Genomic DNA, 27,173 nt, shown 5'->3' on the forward strand with positions numbered 1-27,173 from the left:
TCAATGTGCCACGGCTGGCACATGTGCGTGAATCATCCTGGTGTCATCGACAAAAAATATGCCAAACAATTCCAGTCTAACTGTGGAACTAATTTCACAGGGGCTTGTAAGGAGCTGCAGCTAAACAACTTCTTGGCTGAAAATGGCTGTACCTTGGTGTTCAATCCCCCACACTCCTCACACATGGGTGGATCCTGGGAACGCATAATCGGAATCGCACGAAGAATTCTTGATTCCATGCTATTAAATCACAACCTTCATCTCACCCACAAAGTGCTGGTGACCTTCCTCGCAGAGGTTTCCACTATAATAAACGCCAGACCTCTCCTCTCCTATGATTCTCACTACAGCCACACTCCTCACACAGAAAATTGGAGCTGCTTCAGTCCCTCCTGGGGACTTCAATCAAAAGGACATTTTCAGATGTCAATGGAAGCAAGTACAACATCTGTCCAACGTGTTCTGGCATCGGTGGAAGACTGAGTATTTGTATCTGCTTCAAAGCCGTCACAAATGGCAGAAGTCATCTCCTAACCTGCAAGTAGGAGACGTTGTCTTGCTGAAAGACAGAAAGGCTCATCGCAACGAGTGGCCAATGGGACTCATCACCAAGGCTGTACTCAGCGATGATGGAAAGACCCGGAAGGTAGAAGGGAAGGTGACAAAGGGCAGTTCAACCCGAATCTTCTTTCATCCAGTCACCGAACTCGTGCTACTTTTACCGATGGAGGACGTTACATGAACTAACTTTGTCATTGGATACTGCCACAGCAGGGAGCGTACCTTTCCTTACCCCTGCTGTACTGAGACACAACTGTCCGTGTCCAATTGAACCTTGAACTTTTCCTTTGGATTAAAACTTTACCGTTGGATTATTGGGTTGGAGGAAGAGTTGGCTTCCCCAATCTGAAGATGGGTTTGTTGAACTTGGATTCATTTTTTCCATTTTTCTACTGTTTCATTTTACGCAAGGACTATGTGTCATCAACCAAGCATGGACTTGAATCCAGTGCATTACCGTTGCATTTTTTGTGTTTGTCTCTTTTCTCGTTACAGGTTTCGTGACATCGAGGGACAGGATCGACTCCTTACGTCGTAGAAGGACTTGTGAAATCAGATGATTTCAGACGGGGAGTGTTGTGTCCCATGAATGGGAACAACCTGTTGTATATATTTCTTGCATTGCATATTTTTCCTCCTTTCAGGAAATTCCTTTTTGTTACTAGGTAGATTTAGACTGTATAAAGTTTGTCCCTATATTCCTCCCTTAATTGGCTTCTGTATGGAAAGCTCCTCCCTTCTCTTTCAGTTTAGTTTAGAGAGGAACCATTGCTGAAGACACATGTCTATAACCCTGTACAGATTATTCCTTTTCACCTGCCTTTACTTTGTACTCAATACAAGATTCTAGAAGAAAACTACAGCGTTTCTCCTGGTCTTCCTACAAGTCATCGTTGGGCTGAGTTAACACTATCTGTTGATGCTTTGAGGAGTGAGTACAATCATACAGTTATCTAAGGGACTGATAATTAGAGCGGTTGGATTCACAGCTTCTAGGAAGATACAGAATAATTCCCAAGAAGACTCATGGCTGTACTAGCTCAAAATGGTGCTTCTACTCAATAATGAGCAAAGGGTCTGAATACCTATGGCCATGTGATATTTCAGTTTTTCTTGTTTAATAAATTTGCATAAAGCTCTACATTTCTGTTTTTTTTTCTATCAAGATGGGGGATGGGGTGCAGAGTGTACATTAATGAGAAAAGAAATTAACTTTTTTGAATTTACCAAATGGCTGCAATGAAACAAAGAGTGAAAAGAAAAATTTAAAGGGGTCTAAATACATTCCATACCCACTGTATACACAGAATCACTGTGTAAGGTCACACTACATAATACTTTGTGACAAGCTTTTATTAATGGCCTGTTTGAAACTAAAATGTCCTTTCTAAATCTCTATCCTGATGTACTAACCACTTTTGTAATTATACAATACCATACTCTTTTCCCTATCTAGGTAAACCCTAAATGTGTTGTTTTTTTACTGTACTTCCTGTGACATTTCATTTGAGAGGAGTCTTAAACATGACGTTACAGGAGGCTGGTGCTGCACGCACTTGCCCGCAGCGTCTATCACTCCACCTGCAACAAGACATCATCAGAGAGCAGTGCTGCAGTTACTTACTAAAGTTTCCTGCATCGCTGCCATGTGAAGACATCTCTTAAACCAAGCATGACATGAAATGAATTAAAAAAAACACATTCAGTGATTAGCAGGATAGGGAGAAGTGCAGGGTGTGAATAATAAAGCTAATTACAAAAGTCAATAAGATGTAAAGATGGATATACAAAACTGACTTTTTTGGTGCTGCACTAAAGGGCACTTTACACGCTACGATATCGCTATCGATATCGCTAGCAAGCGTACCTGCCCCCATCGGTTGTGCGACACGGGTAAATCGCTGCCCATGGCGCACAACATCGCTAACACCCATCACACAGACTTACCTTCCCTGCGACGTCACTGTGGCCGGAGAACCGCCTCCTTTCTAAGGGGGCGGGTCGTGCGGTGTCACAGCGACGTCACACGGCAGCCGTCCAATTTAAGCGGAGGGGCGGAGATGAACGGGTGGAATATCCCGCCCACCTCCTTCCCTCCTCATTGGTGGTGGACACAGGTAAGGAAATGTTCATCGTTCCTGCGGTGTCACACATAGCGATATGTGATGCCGCAGGAATGACGAACAACCAGCGGCATGCACCACCAACGATATTATGAAAAGGAGTGACGTGTCAACGATCAACGATTTTTGATGTCTTTGCGATCGTTGATCATCGCTCCTAGCTGTCACACGCTGCGATGTCGCTAACGACGCCGGATGTGCATCACAAACACCGTGACCCCGACGATATATCGTTAGCGATCTTACAGCGTGTAAAGCACCCTTAAGCCTTTAAGAATTCCAGAGTGCAGCATAACATAAAAGAAAGCTCTATAAAGATCTAAGGGGCCTCATACTGTACACTATAGATGGCTTTTGAACAAATGATGGTTTGAACAATGGTTCAGCCAGGAGCTATCTTGCTGATTCTCTCATACACAGGAATGCTCATTCTGTTGAGTGCTCCTGTATTTTCAATGAGAAAGTCAATATCAGACCTTTCTGGCTCATCTCATTGAGAACAAATGGATTGGCAGTCCAAAACTGGACATGCCAGATGTCTATTTCCCCTGACATCATCTGTCTGGGGAGAAACAAGACACCCCTATACACAATAAACTGTTGGCCATCCCTGCTGGTATCAGTGGAATCACCCAACATTAGTCTAATGACTTAAAGGAATTTTGTCAGTAGGATCATCCCTCCTAAGCCATCTATATGAGCACGTAGGTCACACAAAGCTAAATAAAATGATACTTTAATATCTGTGATCCGATGTCTTAGTCCAGAGAAATCCACATTTTTCTTAATGTAAAAATAAGCTGTTAAGATATTTGGGCTGGACATATTGTAGATCTCCCTGAGAATCTCTCTCCAAAGATTATTTTAAATTAAAGGGGCATTACCAGTGGGAGACATGTAATGAAGACAGTTCTACATTGTTTCTCTGAAAATTAGACAGGGGGTTATAATCTTTTCTGCTTTGAAAAATGCACTAATTCTTATTTTTGGGGGGTGTCTTATATTTTTCTGCTGTATTAAGGCCCCGTCACACTAAGCAACATCGCTAGCAACATCGCTGGTAACGAACAACTTTTGTGACGTAGCAGCGATGTTGCTGTGTGTGACATCCAGCAACAACCTGGCCCCTGCTGTGAGGTCGTTGGTTGTTGCTGAATGTCCTGGGCCATTTTTTAGTTGTTGCTGTCCTGCTGTGAAGCACAGATCGCTGTGTGTGACAGCGAGACAGCAACAACTAATGTGCAGTGAGCAGGGAGCCGGCTTCTGCTGAGGCTGGTAACTAATGTAAACATCGGGTAACCAAGAAGCCCTGTCCTTGGTTACCCGATATTTACCTTTGATACCAGACTCCTCCGCTCTCACTGCCTGTGCTGCCGGCTCCTGCTCTGTGCACATGTAGCTGCAGCACACATCGGGCTAATTAACCCGATGTGTGCTGTAACTAGGAGAGCAAGGAGCCAGCACTAAGCAGTGTGCGCTGCTCCCTGCTCTGTGCACATGTAGCTGCAGCACACATCGGGCTAATTAACCCGATGTGTGCTGTAACTAGGAGAGCAAGGAGCCAGCACTAAGCAGTGTGCGCTGCTCCCTGCTCTGTGCACATTTAGCTGCAGCACACATCGGGTTAATTAACCTGATGTGTGCTGTAACTAGGAGACTGGGGGCTGGTCACTGGTTGCTGGTGAGCTCACCAGCAACTCGTGTAGCCACGCTCCAGCGATCCCTGCCAGGTCAGGTTGCTGGTGGGATCGCTGGAGCGTCGCAGTGTGACAGCTCACCAGCAACCTCCTAGCAACTTACCAGCGATCCCTATCGTTGTTGGGATCGCTGGTAAGTTGCTTAGTGTGACTGGACCTTTAGTGCCCAAGGATTGCACTACAATCCTCGGTATCTCTCATGAGCTGAGTGACAGCTGCAGAGACATACACGCTATCACTCTCAGAACAGGAGTGATGGCTAATTAAGTGAATGCATATTCACCCTCTTCATCACTCGATGCCTGCTGTACTGTATCACTGTACCAGGATCATAATGAAATATATATATAAGGTTTGCCTTATTATAACACATTTACAGTAGCAGATGTCCTCATGTAAGCACTGACTGCTCTGCCTGACTACAGCTGACACTTCTTTAGATTACTATCACAAAGATAGCCAATGCGGGGGGGGAGAGGCAGCACAAGTGAGCTGACAGCAGGAGAGGAGAGCTACAACTGCAGATGTACTTGTAAGGCCGGCGTCACACGTGCGATTGCAAAATCAGTCCGATTCTCATGCCTGAGTAGGATGAGCGCTGTCCGAGTGTTGATCCGTGTGCAATTGCAATGCGAGTCTGTGATTTTCTCATGATTGTAGTCCGTGAGCAATCCGTATTTAATCCGTATGTGATCCGTTTTTCCTCATCAGCTATTAGTCATTACAGTCATGTACAGGAGCATTTACAGTGTTTTCTGCTACATGATAGAATTGTGTTTCAAAAAACGGATGTCACTAGGATGGTCCGCGTGCCGTCCGTGTGACATCCGTTTTTTTTCTCGCACCCATAGACTTGCATTGGAGAGACTCGCCTAAAAAACTCTAGAAATCGTAGCATGCTGCAATTTTTTTTCTCGGTCCGATTTGAGCTGATAAAAAAAAGCATCTAGGAGCTGCCTCATTGATTAACATTGGTCCGAGTGCATTGTGAGATTTTCTCGCATTGCTCTTGTGTGAGTCAATCGCAAGTGTGACGCTGGCCTAAGACAAATTTGAGCTCTGCTTTACTGTGTTAGTTGTAATCAGACACAGCTCTGCAGCAAAATCAGGACATCAGACTGTGATCATTACATATCTCACACTGGTAACGCTCCCTTTCTTTGGAAATATGTTCTGGAGACAGGTTCTCAGGGAGATCTGTCTCTGCCCATAGACCTTAAGGGGTACTTTGCACGTTGCGACATCGCTACTGCGATATCGTCGGGGTGAAATCGAAAGTGACGCACATCCGGCGCCAGTCACGACGTCGCAATGTGTAAAGCCGAGATGCACCGATAAACGATCGCAAAAGCGTCGTAAATCGGTGATCTGTGTAGTGTCGGTCATTTTCATAATTTCGCTGCAGCGACAAGTACGATGTTGTTCCTCGTTCCTGTGGCAGCACACATCGCTGGGTATGAAGCCGCAGGAGCGAGGGACTTCTCTTTACCTGCCTCCACCGGCTATGCGGAAGGAAGGAGGTGGGCGGGATGTTTACGTCCCACCCATCTCCACCCCTCCACTTCTATTGGCTGCCTGCCGTGTGACGTCGCTGTGACGCCGCATGACCCGCCCCCTTAGGAAGGAGGCGGATCGTCAGCCAGACCGACGTCACAGGGCAGGTATGTGCGTGTGAAGCTGCCGTAGTGATAATGTTCGCTACGACAGCTATCACAAGATATCGCATGTGCGACGGGGGCGGGTACTATCGCGCTCGGCATCGCTAGCCGATGCTAGCAATGTCGCAGCATGCAAAGTACCCCTAAGAGCTCATTTTCATACTTAGAAAAATGTTGATTCTCCGAAATAAGACATCGATTCACAGATATCAAAGTATCATTTTATTTAACTTCCTAAGACCTCCATACCCATATAGACGGCTTAGGAGTGAAGATTCTACTGACAAATTCCCTTTAAAGGGAAGGTGTCGCATTTTTTTACTTGTGTAATAATAATAGTGATTATGAAATCAAGTATTTTTAATACAAAATTAAATTCACTGTTTATTTAGTTTTTATTTAATTCTAGTTTCACTGACACACTGGGGGCTGCTATCTTGGATTTGCTACAGTTACTCACCTTAAATATGGCAGCGCCCTGGGCAATGGATCTGATAGTCACGCTCTTACTCTTAAGGGGGCTTTACACTCTGCGATATCGTTAATGAATAATCGTTGGGGTCACGGTGTTTGTGACGCATATCCAGTGTCATTAACGATATCGCAGTGTGTGACAAGTACGAACGACCTTAAACGATTGCAATAGCGGTCAAAATTGTTTGTCGCGGAGAGGTCGTCCTGAAACTAAAAATCGTTCTCTGCTTATTAGCGATGTTGTTCCTTGTTCCTGCGGCACCACACATCGCTGTGTGTGACACCGCAGGTGCGACGAACATCTCCTTACGTGCGTCCCGCCGGCAATGCAGAAGGAAGGAGGTGGGCGGGATGTTACGTCCCGCTCATCTCCGCCCCTCCGCTTCTATTGGACGCCTGCCGTGTGACGTCGCTATGACGCCGCACGAACCGCCCCCTTAGAAAGGAGGCGGTTCGCCAGCCAGAGCGATGTCGCAGGGCAGGTAAGTCCGTGTGACGGGGACTAACTTGGTTGTGCGCCACGGGCAGCGATTTGCCCGTGTCGCACAACTGATGCGGGCGGATACGATCTCTTGCGATCTCGCTAGTGAGATCGCAGCATGTAAAGTACCCTTTAGACTTAACACAGGAGAGCTCCCAGCTGTGAGCTGGACATGCCCCTGGGGCTGTCCAGATCACAGCAGAGGGAGGAGATAGTTGACATCTCTGTGGCGCTATGTGCTGCACTTTCCCACTGTCATCCGTTCGGGATGTGTGAGTACCAGCGCCGGGCCGCCGCTGCTACCCCCCCTCTGACCGCTGCTACCCTCTCCGGCCCCCCCTGCTTTCCCCCCTCTACCGCCGTTGCTACCGCCGCTCTCGTGTGTTCACCTCGGGCCTCCGCTACTCAACTCAGCAGAGCACAGTATACTGAGGAGCACAGTATACAGTGGTATATAGCTGAGCGCGGTATACAGTGGGGCGGTATACACAGGCGTGCATGCAGCAGAGCATTGCTGGTGGGCGGGCATGCATGCAGCAGAGCATTGCAGGCGGCCATGCATGTAACAGAGCATTGCGGGCGAGCAGGCATGCATACAGCAAAGCATTGCGGGCGGGCATACGTGTGGCAGAGCATTGCGGGTAGGCGTGAAGCAGAGCATTGTGGGTAGGCGTGCGTGCAGCAGAGCATTGCTGGTACAGTGCTATGTGGGGAGCACTATGCAGCTGTCCTTAGTGACACTTTAGACATTAAGCTCACTTTGTGGTCACCAACAAAATGGCTCCGCACTGTGAACCTAAACTTCATCTTCCCTTATCTTTTTTTGAAACACCCAGATTGGGAGGGGGAGGCGACATCACACACAGGAGAGCAGATTCCACCCACTTTTACTACAGTTGTAATGTGAGCTAGTTCTACAGTAGCTCTACAACAGGAATTCAGCAGCTGTTCCCCCTAGTGGTTAAGAGTGAAAAATATCAAACTTTTTAATTTTTCTTTTATATTTTGCTCAATTATAAACAAATAATAATATTTATACAAAACATTAAAACATTAATACTTTACATTTTTTCAGTTATTGATTTTTTATTTTTGGACGACATCTGCCCTTTAAGGATCAGTTATTTCATCTGCTGAGCCTTATGTTCTAATGGAGAAATGCAAACTCCACAGGGATATAACAGCAGTTTACTGCCTTTTTCTAACTGAAAACATATGCACTCCTGGCTAAGCAATTCTAACTAATATGACATGGCTTGTTAAAAGGGTTGATATTGACTTTTAGGATAGTTACTTCAAATAGATGGCATTAGAGCTCAAGTCATCTTCCTCTCTGAAGAGGCAATTTGTGTATTTAATTTCCCAGAGGAGCATTGCATGGCTTATAAGCTTCCTCCTTATGCTTGCCACTTTCCACAAGGAGAAACGTTACTTAAACCTGTCAGAAGTGTTTCATACAATCAAACAGATCTCTTGCTGAGGAAGGGCAACACCTTGTAATATGTATCTCAAAGTGAGATTGTGGTTTGGCTTTTATGCTAAGTCATATGGCAAGGCTCATTAAAGGGTTGATATTGACCTTTAGGGTTGCTACTTCCAATAGACAACTATAGAGTTCAAATCCATTTTATCTGTGAAAAGGCAGTTTGCATGGCTAAGCTGAGCATGCATGATGACATATTGTAGCTGTCCACCAAACGAGTATATGGCTGGCAGCTAATTTATGTGTTTGGCTCAGCTCTGCCGTGACTTCATATGTTCTTATTGGAGAGAGGAGAGAAGCTATTCCCTAATCCCAGGATCAAGCATTTTTTAATCCAATGGCCCGATCCTCCTATTCCCTGAATCTGTTGTCAAAGTAAGGTTGGAGGACCCCATATACTTACTATAATAATTGTTCTCTTTCTGACGTATACAGTGAAGCACAGAAATTGGCTGAAGGTAGCTCCCAACTTACCTTTACTGACATTGATGGACACTGTTTGGTTGATGGTGAGGTCTTGAGGAATGTTTAAAGTGCAAGTATACTGGCCCAAATCAGAGGTGTTGTATCGCTGAATGTGCAGCTGCACTAGGCCCCGTTCTGTATACACACTGGCACGGTTATGATATTTGTCATTGAAGTGATTAAGGTTTATGGTACTCAGGATGATCTCAGGTTCTTTTCTACGCTTCAGACGGAATTCATAGCGCAAATGATTGTTGGTAATGTTTATATAACGGCAGTCTAACCGGAGTGTTGGACCACGACCCATCCAGCAAGCTGTGAACCTGGTAATTTTCTGGGCACTGCATGCCTGCAGTACTGAAAAAAAAGAGTCAAGATACATGTATTTTTTAGCATGGCTTTGTTAGTGAGAAAAGCATAAAGATAGTGCCAAAATTCTGCTCAGCCATCTCTCCATGAAGTGTATGACTGCAACCTTGTACAGCTGGCACACATTATATGCCTGTACCATAGCTATCCTCCAAAATAGCCTTTTAGTAGACACAGATCCCTTTCAAACAGCAAAGAGATGACCCTAGTAACTTACTCATATAGAAAAAGGAATCTCCCATTAAAATGTTCAGCCGTTCTTGAGATAATATAGGGGTGGTTCATTACCTAGCTTTACTGGACACATCGATATAACGTTCAGAAACAAGGCTTTCTCTCAAATACCTTGTGTTGCCAATAGTGCCTCTGAGTGGTGCTATTGCGGTCTGCTCATCCCCATCGCTTGACCCGTGGGCTCCAGTGATGTCACGTCAACTTTCAGTTGACCCGACATCACCGAGGCAGAACCCAGTCTCCCTGAGTGACTGGGCTGTGGGCGGAGTTTTATCGCTCATCACAGCCCTGTATCTCACGCGCTCCCTCCTTCGCTGCAGAGCGCCGCAAGTAGGAGCAATGCCGGGCTCCATTGTGTGGGAACGTTATATCGATGTGGCTAGTAAAGCTAAGTAGTGAACTATCTCTTTAATAATTTTTAACAATGTTTACATATAGTTGCCTAGGAGACTGACCACTAGTGCTGTCTAGCGAGTAAGCTCTTTGCTACATCTTGCTTTGTATTAGGAGGTAACAACAGTCACCAGTGATCCTGCCCAGCTTCAAAATCAAGCTTATATATACGGTATCTGACAATTCCCATGTCTGAAATTAAGAACAAACCTTTAAGGAAATTACTTTTGTAGTCAATTTTAAGGTAAACTGTACATAATATGGACATAGTAATAGCATTGGTAATGTGATCATGGTGGAAAAGTGACCTGTGAATCAATAAGATTGCCATACGGGTTACAACCATGGAAATTCCATGGGGAATGTACAAGTGATCCATTTTCAAGGATCATGAATGAATGTATATCAATAAATACAAGACCTGTTGATGTCTGTTATTTATAAAGACAATTTTATCCTTATTTTCTATAACTTACAAGCAACTAGTGTCATCGTTGGCAGTAAGTAATTCATGTTTCTTCTTTATTGGCACCTAAGCTGAAAAAAAAAGAAATATTAAACATATTGACGAGTATCTGTATTTCTTGCTTCAGAATAAGACCTTGGTTCCAGTTGCGCATAGCTTGTGATGTGAGAGCATGGGAAGCAATTTGCTAATGACCTTCTGCTGCGAGCGTGAGACGAGTGTCATCCGACTGTAATATGATCTTGTGATCGGATCACAGTTGCGGAGAAAAGGGAGCACTTTCTCCCCATCTACTCCGCTGCCTGTCTTGCCGTATATCACACTGTATTCAGATGTAGACATTAACGGTTTAGGCCCATTGTGTGGCTCAGAAGGGACGGGACATTTGGATTTGGGAGCGCAGATTTTACTGATTTCTTTTTTGAGGGGAGCCACAGCGTTTTACCAGAGCCTTTTTGCTACCAGTAGTGTAGATGCCCTTTATATTTCCCTTAACAGATGATGGACCTGAGTGGAAACTTGTGCTTTTGTGGGTTGAGTTGAATGCTATTTTATGACAATTAGGGGTACACAACATTATGGATCAGTTCACATTTATCCTGTGCTCTATGCTGTGCACTTACAGTAGAGTTTCCATCTACATCTCCATAATACGTGATTCACGTGAAACCCCAGATGGATCCATTCACTATAATGAGGCATCAGAGTTACTCCAGACTCTGTTTAACCTCTGTTCAGCAGTATCCTTGTTTTCTAAGGTTAATACAAGTGTTGTGTTTATTTATTAGGCTTTTCACCTTGTCATAAAAGTGGTAAGACCGCTTTATTCTTCAGGTCAGTACAATTACAGCGATACCACATTTATATTGTTTTTTTCTGTTTATCTGCTTTTATGCCATAAAAACAATTTTACTGAAAAAAATTGTATTGCTGTATTCTGAGCGCTATAGCTTTTTTTATTTTTTCGCTGATGGAGCTATAGTGCAACTTCTTTTTTGTGGGACAAGATAATGTTTTCATTGATGCCATTTTTATTTGCATGTGACTTTTTGATTGCACTTTATTCTACATTTTTTATGGTGTTCGCTGTAAGGGTTAACTCGTGTGACAGTTTTATAGATCGGGTTGTTCCAGACACAGCAATACCAAGTATGTGCACTTTCTTCATATTTTTTTTTCACATAAATATACTTATTTGTTGGTATAATATTATATTTTTTTTATCTTTATTTTCTGATTTTTAACAAATATTTTTTCAATTTTTTTTAACCTTATTTCCTTAGTCTCTAAATGGGACATTAACTTTTATTACTCTGATCACAGGTATAATGTATTGAAATGCACCAGCATTGCAATACATTATACCTTTCAGTGCTGGGCTGACACAAGCATCTAAGACCATGCTCCTGGCATGGTCTAACAGGTTTGCTGTAGCTGGCTGACCCAAAGGTCGTCATCACAACATCAGGTTGCCATGGCATCGATTAGATCCCCGTGATTATGTCTTGGGGGTCCTGATCGGGGGGGAAAGTGAGCACACTCCCCTTCCCAGCCTTTTAAATGCTGTAATCTCTATTAGTCATGACATTCAGGTGGTCAAACAGCCAGGGGCAGCGCGGGGACATTCTTGATGAAGAGGCTGTTCACAAATGAGGAATGAGATCCTTGCCCGGGGTAGGTGACCCTATTAACCCTGTTGTGCCCCTTGCTTTGTCTCCCATCCTCACAAGGATAGTGCCTAGTGCAGTCTGTTCCACTAACTGACATCCCTATTGTATAACCTCCGGATGCATTAACTCCACCATTTATAGTTGTGCGCATTATCACTTTATACACTTTTTGCATTTTATACACTTTGAGCACTTTATGACTTTATCACTCTTTCCTTATCAGTTCAACCAACATATGCAAGGAAACATATGGGCTCGCAGGGCGAACCTGCATTAAAACTCATTTATTAATTTTCTTTAATTTTATTCTATTTATTGCTTGTCATAGTTAAATTATTAATTTCCATGATTTAATACTTATGCAGCTTTTATCCCCTTTGTTTTGTTGTCACCCCACCCCCTCTTTCGGTTTAAAATGTACAGTATACACCTGTGCAAAACAGATTGTTCCTCGCTATTACTGTATATCTCACCCACTGACAATGTGTTTTTTCAGAATTTCTTCTCTCCTTTTTAGTTTTTCCCCATTCTTGGTCTAAGTGCACCGTACCGTGCGTTCTATCGTTTAAGCGCAGAATCTTAACTTTTTCCTCATATAATTCTCTTACCCCAAGTCCAAGCACCACAACCTAAACAATCAGTTCATTTTTTCAGTCTTCTATCGTTCTACTGTTCTAACTTCCATACCACACATTTTTCTCATTTTCCCCTCAGAAATAATCTTCACTCATTAGAGTAACTTCCTCTCTAATGAAATATCTCATTGTTTTTTCATTTTCACCACTTGTTATATCACCATTGACTGCACAAAGCCCCATTTCGGGCTAATATTAATGGCATTCGTTTCCAGTTCAGGCTCACTTTACTGCACTTCTACCACCAAGTCCCAAATATCTTCTCTTGATTATGTGTCACAACTGTTTCACTTCTATTTCTCCACCTATCACTTGTTCCCAATTTTCATCCCTTTGTTTCTTTTCTACCTTTCCTTCCACTCCCCTGATGGCTCCACCTGTGCCTATTCTCTTTCTGCTACTATTACTGGGTCCATCCTTGGTTCTAATCCCATTTCTCTTTCACTCCAATCATTCTACTCATTTCTCTTCAACGTTTTGGTGTTTAGTCATCTATTTATATTATATTTTTTGTATAGTTTTATTTTTTCTTTGTCGACTTTAGATCATCTCCTTGGGTGGCTCCTCCATTTAATATTCTTTTACTGCGTCCCATTCATTCTTATCCTATACTCCAATCATTTCACTCTTTCCTGTTCAACACTTTGTCCTTTACTTATCTATTTATAGCTTATCATTTATATCTAGATTTTTCTTTTTTCTTTGTTGCCTTTTCCTCACCTCCTTAGTTGGCTCTTCCATTAAATGCTTTCTTTCTGGTTTGTAGTGATGGGCCCATCCTGCATTCTAATCCCATTTCTCCTCCACTCCGTTCACTTATTTATTTATTTTCATAGTTACCTCTTTTTTATTTTTTACTTTACTCATTCCTCAATTGCCAGTTGAACTTCCCTCCCTTCCTTATTTTCCTGTTTGTCGAAATATCCCTGTGGTGTTCCCATAATTAACCCCTTCACCCCTCAGCCTTGTTTTCACCTTCCTGACCAGGGCAATTTTTTCAATTCTTACCAGTGTCACTGTTACGAGCAGGATCGGCAGATTAGGACCAGGGGGTATATATCCTAATCGTCAGTCGGGGCCCACCGTGCTCCAGATGACAAAGGAGCTGCTGGCACCTGAGGGTTAGGCGGAGACTATAGAGCTGGATGGCTCTGAGATAACCCAGGGAATCTGGGAACCGGTCACGTGTGTAGGGACATGTCAGACAGGACGACAACCCGGTTAGCATTTTGGTGCACCTGGCGCTACACCAACCACGTGTGCAGGGAACTTGTCAGGCCAGGTGGTGACCAGGTAGCGTTGACCAGGAGACCGCCACGAAAGCACCCTGTCGGCCACGTGTGTAGGACACGTCAGGCCGAGCGGTCCTCCGATTAGCGTTTCTGGTCACCTCTCGACTGGCCACGTGTGTAAAGGACACGTCAGGCCAGATGGTTACACCAGTAGCGTTGACCGGGAAGCCGAGGCGGAGAAGGAACACCCTGTTAACTCCACAGGGGTCCTGGGGTACGCTGTCCATGCACGTAGGAGGCACAACCGGACTGGTGGCGCAGCAGGTGTGTTGTCCGTGTGCGTAGGGGGCACAACCGGACCGGTGGCGCAGCAGGTGCGTTGTCCGTGTGCATGGCGGGCACAATCGGACAGGAGCCGCAGCAGCCGCAGCCCAGTTAACGCCACTGGGCTGCTACAGCAAGACTGGAACGGCAGGAGGGAAGCACGGCGCCTGACCCTGATGTGCTGAGCCACGAATCTTGGCGTGACAGGCACCGTTCGCCTATCCCTACCTACCGCTTCCCAACATAGGCTTATGCCGCAATGAGGCTCTAACATGGAGGTGTGCTCTGACTGAGCAAATGTGAAGACTGCGCACCTCCATGTTGTCTCCAGCCCCTTTTAGAACCTGGGTCCGCCCCAAACCCATGGTGGACCACAATAACACCTCCAGGGACCAACAGCAGAGTGCCATGTCATCAGCGACGTCACAAGCGGCCTATCCTGAACCGCCACGTCACTGATAACCTCATGGCAGCCACGCCCCAAACACTTCACCAGTCATCGTCTGACGACCAATGGTGAGGTGTCGTGTCATAGGGCCGGGTCTCCGCGAGCCAGTCCGGAGTGGCCACATCATCAGGACACCTGATGCCTTCTGGCCTATCAGGGCCTGCACCTCACGGACATGTCCAGTGAAGTCCTTCCCGGACTTTGCCTCTAATGCACTAAGTGCCTGAGCATGCTCAGTAGCCTGGACAACAGTCTCAGAAATCAGACTATCAGCCTGAGCATGCTCAGTAGGCACAACACAGGACTTAGACACAGCACGCAGTCCAAGTACCTGTGCAAAGAGGCTTTTCGCACTAAGTATAGGAGCATGCTCAGTAGCCCGAACCAAGGACTTAGCCTGAGAAATGGCACTATCAGGCTGAGCATACTCACTAAGGCCTGCAACACACATCCGTTTAAAACGTGCGTGTTTGGTCTGTTTCCGTACATACCGGAGATACGACCAAACGTGCACATATGTTTTTTTATGTTTAAAGGCACACGTCCGTGTTATTTGATCTTCCGTGTGTTCCTGTGCGTCCCACGTTTTTTGCTCCGTTTGGCACGGAAGCATGTTCGTTTTTGGGACGGAGCATGCACACACGGACATAATGTTAGCCTATGGGAGTCCAAATAAAACGTTCCTTGCACGGATGTGTGGTTATGTTGTCCATGAGAAATATATCCGTGTGTGATGCAAAATGTCGTTACTACATGTCGGAAGACAGAGTAGCGGGATGAGAATGAACTCGGGTGAACTTCACCCGACTTCATTGTCATGTCGCGGCTCTGTCTGTGTGCCGTGTACTGATTAGCGGTCACCTGTGAAGGATTCACCGGTGACCACTAATCCCCCGAGTGACTGAAGTGTCCGCCCCCTCTCTCATACTCACCGATCCCTGATCACCGGCGCTGCACGGCGTTCACACTGCTCCGGCGGCTTTTTCTAATTTGAAAAAGCCGGCCGCTCATTAAACAATCTCGTATTCCCTGCTTTCCCCGCCCACCGGCGCCTATGATTGGTTGCAGTCAGACATGCCCCCACGCTGAGTGACAGGTGTCTCACTGCACCCAATCACAGCAGTCGGTGAGCGTGTCACTATGGAGTATAGAAATAAATAAATAATTTAAAAAAACAGCGTGCGGTCCCCCCAATTTTAATGCCAGCCAGATAAAGCCATACGGCTGAAGGCTGGTATTCTCAGGGTGGGGAGCTCCACGTTATGAGGAGCCCCCCAGCCTAACAATATCAGTCAGCAGCCACCCAGAATGGCCGCATACATTAGATGCGACTGTTCTGGGACAGTACCCGGCTCTTCCCGATTTGCCCTGGTGCGTTGGCAAATCGGGGTAATAAGGAGTTAATGGCAGCCCATAGCTGCCACTAAATCCTAGATTAATCATGTCATGCGTCTCCCTGAGATACCTTCCATGATTGATCTGTAAATTACAGTAAATAAACACACACACCTGAAAAATCCTTTATTAGAAATAAAAAACACTAACATATACCCTGGTTCACCACTTTAATAAGCCCCAAAAAGCCCTCCATGTCCGGCGTAATCCAGGATGGTCCAGCGTCGCTTCCAGCTCTGCTGCATGAAGGTGACCGGAGCTGCAGAAGACACCGCCGCTCCGGTCAGCTCCACGCAGCAAATGAAGAGAGCCGCGTGATCAGCTGAGCTGTCACTGAGGTTACTCGCGGCCACCGCTGGATGCAGCGGTGGCCGCGGGTAACCTCAGTGACAGATCAGCTGATCGCGCTACTCACCGCCGCTCCAGTCAGCTCCACGCAGCAACTGAGGTGAGTAGCGCGATCAGCTGAGCTGTCACGGAGGGTACCCGTGGCCACTGCTGGATCCAGTGACAGTGGGTAACCTCAGTGACAGCTCAGCTGATCGCGTGGCTGTCTTCATTAGCTGCGTGGAGCTGACAGGAGCGGCAGTGTATTCTGCAGCTCCAGTCAACTCCATGCAGCAGAGCTGGAAGCGACGCTGGACCATCCTGGATTACGCCGGACATGGAGGGGTTTTTCGGGCTTATTAAAGTGGTGAGCCAGGGTATATGTTTGTGTTTTTTATTTCTAATAAAGGATTTTTTCGGGTGTGTGTGTTTATTTACTGTCACTTACAGATTAATCATGGAAGGTATCTCGGGGAGACGCCTGACATGATTAATCTAGGATTTAGTGGCAGCTATGGGCTGTCATTAACTCCTTATTACCCCGATTTGCCAACGCACCAGGGCAAATCGGGAAGAGCCGGGTACTGTCCCAGAACAGTCGCATCTAATGTATGCGGCCATTCTGGGCGGCTGCTGACTGATATTGTTAGGCTGGGGGGCTCCCCATAACGTGGGGCTCCTCATCCTGAGAATACCAGCCTTCAGCCGTATGGCTTTATCTGGCTGGTATTAAAATTGGGGGACCGCACGCCGTTTTTATTAATTATTTATTTATTTCTTTTACTGCACAGTATAGACACGCCCACCGGCTGCTGTGATTGGGTGCAGTGACACAGCTGTCACTCAGCGTCTGGGCATGTCTCACTGCAACCAATCATATTTGCCGGTGGGCGGGGAAAGCAGGGAATACGAGATTGATTAATGAGCGGCCGGCTTTTTCAAAAGAGGAAAAGCCGCCGGAGTTTAGAGAACAGCCGTGCAGCGCCGCGCCGTTGATCGGGGAATGGTGAGTATGCTAGAGGGGTACTCCATTCAGTCACTCTGGTGATTAGCGGTCACCGGTGAGTCCTTCATGGGTGACCGCCTATCAGGACGCGACACAGACAGAGCCGCGGTATGAGGATGAAGTCGGGTGAAGTTCACCCGAGTTCATTCTCAGCCCGCGACTCTGTGTGCTGTCAGCCGGCATGTATCAACGACATTTAACATCACACACGGATATTTCACACGGACAACACACACACACACACGTCAGTTAGGTTTCACACGCACACACGACCATTCCACACGCACACGTGGTTACCATACGCCTGACACACAGCCACCACACGTGCATTATTTACGGACCAAAAAACGGATTACGGACATGAAAAACGGCCCGTATTACACATGCGTGGTTATCAAGGACGTGTGTTTTAGGCCTAAGCGAAACACTGGACTTAGGCTCCGCCTGGGGTAAATCGGCACACGCATGCGCACTAGCCGCCTCTCCACACTTAGACGTAGAGGAAGAAGCAGTCAGCTGGACGACCCGAGGCACGGCAAAAAATGGCAGCCGACATCTGGGCGCAACAGGAACTGCAGCAGGCTGCTTGCGGCTATGGCGGTGCCGATTCATAACAGTCACTTTATGAGGTTATCCCTCTAGAACGCTTCAACATATCCCGGTGATTCTGAGAATGTTTTTTCATGAAATAAGGGACTTCAAGTTAGTGATAAATATAGGATTATATTTTTCGCGTTTATTTGTTAGAAAATCGGAAATTTGGAGAACATTTTGAAAAATGTCACAATTTTCAAACTTTTAATGTTTATGCCTTTAAACCAGAAGGTTATATCACACAAAATAGTTACTAAATAACATTTCCCACAGGTCTACTTTATATCAGCACAATTTTTGGAACCATGTTTTTTTTCTTAGGAAGTTACAATGGTTCAAAGTTTATCAGTAATTTCTCAATATGCCAACAAAATTTACAAAACCATTTTTTTAGGGACCACATCACATTTGAAGAGACTTTGAGAGGTCTAGGATAAAGAAAACACCCCAAAAAATGACAGCATTCTAAAAACTGCACCCCTCCAAGTGCTCAAAATCACACTGAAGATATTATTAATCCTTTAGGTGCTTCACAGGAACTAAAGCAATGTGGAAGGAAAATATGTAAATGTAACTCTTTTCCACAAATATGTTACTTTAGACCAAAATATTATATGTTCACAAGGGTAACAAGAGAAAATACACCAAACAGTTTGTTGTGCAATTTCTCCTGAGTACGCTGATACCTCATAAGTGATGTAAAGCTACTGTTTGGGTACACCTTGGGGCTTGGAAGGAAAAGAGCATTTGAATCTTTGAAAGCAAAATTAGCCGGAATCATTAGCGGATGCCATGTCATGTTTGGAGAGCCTTTGATACGCTGATACTCCATATTTGGTGGAAATTTACTATTTGGGTACACGGCAGGTCTCAGAAGGGAAGGAGCGCCATTTATATTTTAGAGCGCAAAATTATCTGGAATTGATTGCGGATGCCATGTCATGTTTGGAGAGCCTCTGAAGTGCCTAAACAGTGGAGCTCTCTGAGAAATGACAACATTTTGGAAACTAGACCCCTCAAGGTATTGGTGTTTCACAGAATTTTACAATGTTGAGCCGTGAAAATGAAATTATAATTTTTTGATCAAATAAATGTTGCTTTACCCCCAAATCTTTTATTTTCACAAGGGTAACAGGACAAAATCCACCACACAATTTGTTGTGCAATTTCTCCTGAGTAAACCAATACCTATTATATGGTCAAAAACTACTTTTGAGAAATAGTGGAAAGTGAAGAAAGGAAGGAGTGCAAATGGTTTGCGAATGCCTTGTCACATTGACAAATCCACTGAGATGTCTACACAGTTGAGAGCCCTCCCACAAGTGACCTCATTTTGAAAACTAGACCACTCAAGGAATTTATCTAGATGTTTTAGTACCTTCAACCCCCAGGTGCCTCACAGAATTTTATAACGTTGAGCCATGAAAATGAAAAAATACATTTTTAAAAACAAAAATGTTGCTTTAATCCCTAATTTTTCAAATTTACTAGGGTCACAGGCAATAATGAACCATACAATTTGTTGTGCAATTTCTCTTGAGTACACCAATACCCCGTAAGTAATTGAAAACTACTTTTGAGGCACAGTACAAAGTGAAGAAGGGAAGGAGCGCCATATTTGAGTTCAGATTTAGTTGGAATGGTTTGCCATGTTACATTGGCAGAGCCCCTGAGATGCCAGAACAGCAGAAAGCCCCAAGTGACCCTATTTTACAAACTGTACCTTTCATTGAATCGATCCAGGGGGTGCAGTGAGCATATTGACACTATAGGTGTTTCACAAAATGTTATACTATTGGGCAGTGTACAAAAATTAATTACATTTTTACCACTAAAATGTTATTTTAATCACAGATTTACAATTTCCACAAGGGGCATAGATAAAAAGTCCCTATAATGTGTTATACAATTTCTCCTGAACATGGCAATACCCACACATGTGACTTTACAGTACTGTTTGGCCGCACTACAGGGCTCAGGAGCATATTTTGATATTTGGAGTATAGATTTCCCCTGGAATAGTTTGCGGACTCCTTTTGCAGAGCCCCGAAGTGCCAGAACAGAAGAAACCCACTGAAGTGACCAAATTTTGTAAATTACACGCCACTCTAAATTCACCTTTGGGTGAAGTGATGATTTAGCCTCTGAAAAACACCCATGGTGTTAAACGTAGTAGGTGTTGCAGAATTGAAAATTGCAAATAAGCCCTTGTTGTGCTCAGTTCATTGTAGTGCCCATACATTGTGTCCAGCTCGTGTTTCTGGAGACACACACCCCGTAACTTAAGTGGGATTTCATCACTACAACAAAGCCAAACATGTGGACTCTAACTGTGGTTTATGCACATTGTGGGGCTCAGAAGAGAGGGGGGCATTTGGATTTTGGAGCGCAGATTTTGTTGGATTCCTTTTTTGAGGCAGTGGAGCTACAGTGTTTTTCTAGAGCCTTTGTGCAACCAGGAACTTGTTAACAGATGACAAACCTGAGTGGGGACTTGTGTTTTTGTGGGTGGAGTTGAATGCTATTTGGTGGCAATTTGCTTACAAAACATTTTGGATCAGTTCACATGTATCCTGTGCTCTATGCCAAGCACTTACAGCAGGGTTTCCATCTACATTTCCAAAATACGTGATTCAGGTGAAACCCCCAATGGAATCATTCACTAATGAGGCAGCGAAGTTACTCTGGACTCCGTTCGGCCTCTGTTCCATGGTGTACGTCTTTTTAAAGGTGAACAAAACTGCTGTTGACCGCACTTTAGTGCATGCCTAAAAAGACGCATAAAAAAAGATGGACACCTCTACACCACAGGCCAGACAAATGTTCAAATTGACTCCCTCTGGCTCATTACAGTGAATTTTCTATTGGGAACTATGTCTGAATCACATTTTCCACATGTAATCCCCAGTGTAAGAGCTCAGTCTAGAGCACAAGATAAATATGAGCTGAGAAATACTGCAATCTTTGGGAGGCAGAATAAACAAATCAACAACAGTTGAAGAATTGGTTTATTATTATTTATTTTTTTACGCTATTCATCTTGCGGTATAAATGATAAGCCGGCTTGATTCCTCAAGTCAGTACGATTACAGTGATATCTGATTTATAGTGGATTTTTTTAGGCTTGGCGACTATCACACTAAAAATGCTTTTTTACAAAATAAAGGCTTTTTTGCATCACGGAGTTTTGAAGTCTATACTTTTTTTATTTTTCTGACAACAGAGTCATGTGAGTCCTTTTTTTGTGAGTTGAGTGTGAGTTTTTATTGGTACCATATTGGGCCGCATAATATTTTTTGATTGCTTTCTATTGTGCTTTTTGTGGAGCAAAATCAAGAAGATACAGAATTCAGGATTATTTTTTTCTATTTATTTTTTTAAGCCGTTCACCATGTCGTAAAAGTGATAAGACAGCTTTATTCTTTGGGTCAGTACGATTACAGAGATACCACATTTAATTTTTTTTTTTTGTTTTACCGCTTTTGCACCATAAAAACAAATTTATAAAAAAAACAAAACAGTTTTTGCACTGTTGTATCCTGAGAGCTATAACTTTTTTATTTTTATGCTGATTGAGCAGTATGGTGGCTTGTTTTTGCGAGAAAAAAAAATGACATTTTCACCAGTACCATTTTTATTTATAAACTAGCTGTAGTACCCGGGCGTTGCCCGGGATAATAACGTCTCTCTGTCTCTCTCCCAGTCTCTGTCTGTCTGTCTCTGTCTGTATCTGTGTGTCTGTCTCTGTTTGTCTGTATCAGTCTCTCTGTCTCTATCTCTGTGTCTGTCTCTCTCTATCTCTGTGACTATCTGTGTCTGTCTCTATCTGTCTGTCAGTCTCTTTCCTCTTGTCTCGTTCCAGGTCTGTCTCGTTCCAGGTCTGTCTCGTTCCAGGTCTGTCTCTTTCCCCGTCTGTCTCTTTCCCCGTCTGTCTCTTTCCCCGTCTGTCTCTTTCCTCATCTGTCTCTTTCCTCATCTGTCTCTTTCCTCGTCTGTCTCGTTCACCATCTGTTTTGTTCCCCGTCTGTCTCATTCTAGGTCTGTCTCATTCTAGGCCTGTCTCATTCCAGGTCTATCTCGTTCCAGGTCTGTCTCGTTCCAGGTCTGTCTCGTTCCAGGTCTGTCTCTTTCCCCGTCTGTCTCTTTCCCCGTCTGTCTCTTTCCCCGTCTGTCTCTTTCCCCGTCTGTCTCTTTCCTCATCTGTCTCTTTCCTCGTCTGTCTCGTTCACCATCTGTTTTGTTCCCCGTCTGTCTCATTCTAGGTCTGTCTCATTCTAGGTCTGTCTCATTCCAGGTCTATCTCGTTCCAGGTCTGTCTCGTTCCAGGTCTGTCTCGTTCCAGGTCTGTCTCGTTCTAGGTCTGTCTCGTTCTAGGTCTGTCTCTTTCCCGGTCTGTCTCTTTCCCGGTCTGTCTCTTTCCCGGTCTGTCTCTTTAATTGTCTCTGTCTCTTTCCCTGTCTGTCTCTTTCCCCATCTGTCTCTTTCTCCGTCTCTTTACTTGTCTGTCTTTTTCCCTGTCTCTTTACTTGTTTCTCTCTTTCCCTGTCTCTTTACTTGTCTCTCTCTCTTTCCCTGTCTCTTTACTTGTCTCTGTCTCTTTCCTTGTCTCTGTCTCTTTCTCCGTCTGCCTTTTTCCCCATCTGTCTCCGTCTCTTTCCCTGTCTCTATACTTGTCTCTGTCTCTTTCCCTATCTCTTTCCCTGTCTGTCTCCCTGTCTACCTGTCTTTTTTCCTGTCTGTGTCTGTCTGCCTCTATCTATCTCTTTGACTGTCTGTCTCTCTCCCTCTGTCTGTCTCTTTCTGTCTCTCTCTATCCGTCTCCCCATCGACATCTTATTACTTCACACATAAGCTTCTTATACTAACAATTTCCTTTGTTCCTATAGCAACCAATCACAGCTCCTATTAATAACCTAATAGCTCACAGCTCCATTGACTTTAATGGAGGCAGGTTTTTAGGAGCGTAATTGTAAAGCGAGGGGTTACATTTTCCCATCAAAACATAGTCTATGACGTTTCCTGAGTCACATGGGGTGTCTGTGCAAAATTTCGTGATTGTAAACGAGACTTTGCGGATTCCTTTAGCGGACACACACACATACATACATACATACATACATACAGCTTTATATATTAGATAGTGGTATAGACTCCTGGACTATACTAATGACTGTGGCAGGGAAGGGACACCTGGACTATACTACTGACCGTGGCAGGGGATGGGCATCTGGACTATACTACTGACCGTGGTAGGGAAGGGACACCTGGACTATACTACTGACCATGGCAGGGGAGGGACACCTGAACTATACTTCTGACTATGGCAGGGGAGGGACACCTGGACTATACTACTGACCATGGCAGGGGAGGGACACCTGGACTATACTTCTGACTATGGCAGGGGAGGGACACCTGGACTATACTACTGACCGTGGCAGGGGGTCAGACACCCGGACTATACTACTGATCGTGATAAGAAAGGGACACCTGATCTATACCACTGATGATGGCAGGGGAGGAAAACTTGGCCTATATTACTGACTGAGGCAGAAGAGGGACACCTGGACTATACTACTGACCGTGGTAGGGGACAGACACCTGGACTATACTACTGATCGTGGTAGGGAAGGGACACCTGATCTATACCACTGATGATGGCAGGGGAGGAAAACTTGGCCTATATTACTGACTGAGGCAGAAGAGGGACACCTGGACTATACTACTGACCGTGGCAGGGGACAGACACCTGGACTATACTACTGACCGTGGTAGGGAAGGGACACCTGGACTATACTACTGACCGTGGCAGGGGACAGACACCTGGACTATACTACTGACCGGGGTAGGGAAGGGACACCTGAACTATATCATTGATGATGGCAGGGGAGGAAAACCTGGACTATATTACTGACTGAGGCAGAAGAGGGACACTTGGACTATACTACTGACCGTGGCAGGGGATGGACATCTGGACTATACTACTGACCGTGGTAGGGAAGGGACACCTGAACTATACCCCTGATGATGGCAGGGGAGGAAAACCTGGACTATACTACTGACCGTGGCAGGGAAGGGACACCTGGCTTATGAGGTCTGTATAGTGACAACTTCCCACAGTATGGTATCACAGTTACCCTCCCCCACAATATTATGCCCCCACCATCACAGAGTAAGGTTCCCACAGTGTCAACCCCAACAGTAGGGAACACACACAGTGACCCATCCATATAGTATCATGACCCCAATGTGATTCCGCTCCATGGTAGGATGCTCCTATAGTGACACCACTACAACAACATTATGCTCTTGTAGTGACTCCCTCACAGTATTATGCTTATGCCACCACTATAACCGCCCAAAGTATGGTGACCCTATTGTGACCTTCCCAGAGTAGAATCCCCCAAAATAACCCTTCCCCACTTTATTATGCCCTCATCATGTTTCCTCATAGTGTGACACCCCCATAGTGACTCTCCCAAAGTTTGATGCTTCCACAATTCTCCTACACATAGTATTATGCTTCTACAGTTCCCCAAATAGAGTATGAGGCACCCACAGCCACCATCACACAGTATGATTCCCACATAGTCTCCCCATACATAGTATGATGACATCGCAATCCCAACATACATTATGACATTGCCACAGTTTCACTACAAACATAATCATACAAAATGGAGTAGAGAAGGGGTTAAAGCCGCGCATCAGCCGAAATGAAGATGTAGAATGTTGATGAAGATAAACTTTCTTTTATTCCATAGGTCTACGCGTTTCGAGGTAAAAACCTCTTCCTCAGGACCAGTAAATCAAGGTTGATGTACTGGTCCTGAGGAAGAGGTTTTTACCTCGAAACGCGTAGACCTATGGAATAAAAGAAAGGTTATCTTCTTCAACATTCTACATCTTCATTTCGGCTAATGCGCGGCTTTAACCCCTTCTCTACTCCATTTTATATGCTCATCCACGTGGGGCTGCAGCAGACGCCATTATCTTATGCGCACTAGTGGTTGTGACTGTCACAACCCTTCCAGGTGAGTGTACACTTACAGTTAAACCTCACCGATCTGTTTGGTATTACACTATCAGCGCTCCTTATTTTCAGATGTATACCACAAACATAATGACACTCACACAGTAAGTCATCACAATACGATGCTCCCACCTACAGTATCATGCTTATGTCCCCACAGTGACCTTTCACAGTATGATGCCCTCAAAGTGACACCTCCCCACAATATGTTGTTTCTACCCAAACCCCACCACAATAAAGTGCTCTTACAGTAAATCCACCACACTATAGTGCTTATGCACCCTCTGTGACTTCCTTAGCGTATGAAGCCCTCAAAATGACTCCTCCCCACATTATGATGTCCTCACCTTGACCCTTCACTGTATGATGCTGTGTACAGTGGTCTTCGCCCCAAGATAATGCCATCATGGCCACACACAGTATGAATCACTCATAGTCCCCCCAAACAATATTATGTTCTTATAGTTGCTACACACAGTATGATTCTTCCATTGTGGCCACTTACAGTATGATGTCCACAAAGCCATCCACAGACAGTAGATAATGCCCTTACATTATCCCCACACAAAGTATGTTAAACACTCTCAATCCCCTTGGACACAGTATGATGACCCTACATAAACTATGATGTCCTCCACCCCCCGACTAACTGACTGACAAAATAAATACTCACCTAACCTTCCCTTGATGCACAGTGCTGGTCTATGCTTTGTGTGGACTGAGGCCCCGCTCAGCAGGCGTTATCTACTGATGTCATTGCGCCTTTTGCTCTGAGACTCAGACACACTACATTTCTTTTTTTTATCAACTGTATCGGCATTCTGGATATGCAGATACTATTGAAATTTAGTTTCTGAGCGAGGAGGGGTGAGGGACCACCATTCAGCATTGGACTTCCCCAACTCCCAATGCATAAGTCAAGAAGCCATATTACAGGGATCTGAGGAGGTGAGTTATGATCACCGTGTTTTGTGAATGGTGGATATTATGGTATTTATATACATGGGCGTTACCTTACATTGTATTCCTGCTTATAATAATGACTTCTGAAAAAGGATCTCTACAACTTATAATTAGGCTTAGTAGAAATTACACAATTCAGCTTTTTTAACAGCCATAGTAATGGGTTATTTTTATTATACAGTATATATCATTTGAGTTCTCACTAATAAACCTTGGGCTTGATTCATTATTGCATTTGTGCCTGTGTTTTGTATATTTTTTTGCTTTTTTTGCCGTTTTTTCATTTGTGCCTTTTTTTCTATTAATTTGCGCCTTTAACATGGCCTATTCCATATGTGTTTGCCTGTTTTTTTATATTCACCATTGTGGGAGGAGATTGAGGTTTCCAGATGTTTCACCCGATTCATCAATTGTGACTTTTTAAACAGTAGCAAAATGTGTTGCAAACGTCCTCCACTTTTTTTCTGGGGTTGATTTTATATATGCCACATATTTTTGGTGATAATTTTGTGAAAATTTGCAAATCATGCAACATTTCGTGTGAAATAGTTGCAAAAAAACAGGTTAAGGACTAAAATAAAAACTTTTCTTGACTTTTAACTTTTTTTTTTTCTACTGTGCTAATTCATGCTCCATTTTGAAGAAATTGGAATAAAAATGACAATGAATGCCCAAACCGTGTGTGTGTGTGTGTGTATATATATATATATATATATATATATATATATATATATATATTGTATATATGCTTTTATATCAGATGTATTGTTCTCCATAACATCTATGTAAATCAATTAATGGTTAGAAAAAGCTTTTAGTATAAGTACTTCCAGGTACAAAAGATACCAGACACCCTTTTCTAGATTTTCTAATATTTTATTTCCTATTTTTCAGCTCTTTTTGTAATCTGCAGAATTTTTGTAAGATTTTTCTTGTTGTATTTTGCTTTTGTTTAGCATCGGTGCTGTCTGTATATCATATAATATGTAAAAAAAATAAGACAGAGTATGTAGAAAAGACTAAAAGTTAAAAAATAATCTGTCACTCGGCTGTTCTTTGTAATATTTTGGCTTACTTTGTGATTTTGTTCTTTTTTTGCTTTTGGTGTTACTTTATTGTTTGGATGGATTAAGATCACTATGATG

The 27,173-nt window shown here is 44.2% G+C and overlaps 1 protein-coding gene across 4 annotated transcripts in view; it reads right to left on the reverse strand.

The window, feature by feature from the left end:
* Nucleotides 1–27,173, reverse strand: part of THY1 (Thy-1 cell surface antigen) — a 70,139-nt gene that overhangs the window by 42,361 nt on the left and 605 nt on the right. For 2 of the 4 annotated variants that reach the window (XM_075328982.1, XM_075328981.1), the window contains exons 2-3: nt 10,415–10,475; nt 8,952–9,299 (exon numbers count right to left, since the gene is read on the reverse strand). In XM_075328982.1, coding sequence (XP_075185097.1) covers nt 8,952–9,299; nt 10,415–10,451 — 385 coding nt within the window. In that variant the 5' untranslated portion in view covers nt 10,452–10,475. The remainder of the gene's footprint in view (nt 1–8,951; nt 9,300–10,414; nt 10,476–27,173) is intronic. The other 2 variants (XM_075328983.1, XM_075328984.1) reach the window with 1 other exon arrangement.

The sequence above is a fragment of the Anomaloglossus baeobatrachus genome, chromosome 11, assembly GCF_048569485.1.
Source record: "Anomaloglossus baeobatrachus isolate aAnoBae1 chromosome 11, aAnoBae1.hap1, whole genome shotgun sequence".
Taxonomy (NCBI): Eukaryota; Metazoa; Chordata; class Amphibia; order Anura; family Aromobatidae; genus Anomaloglossus; species Anomaloglossus baeobatrachus.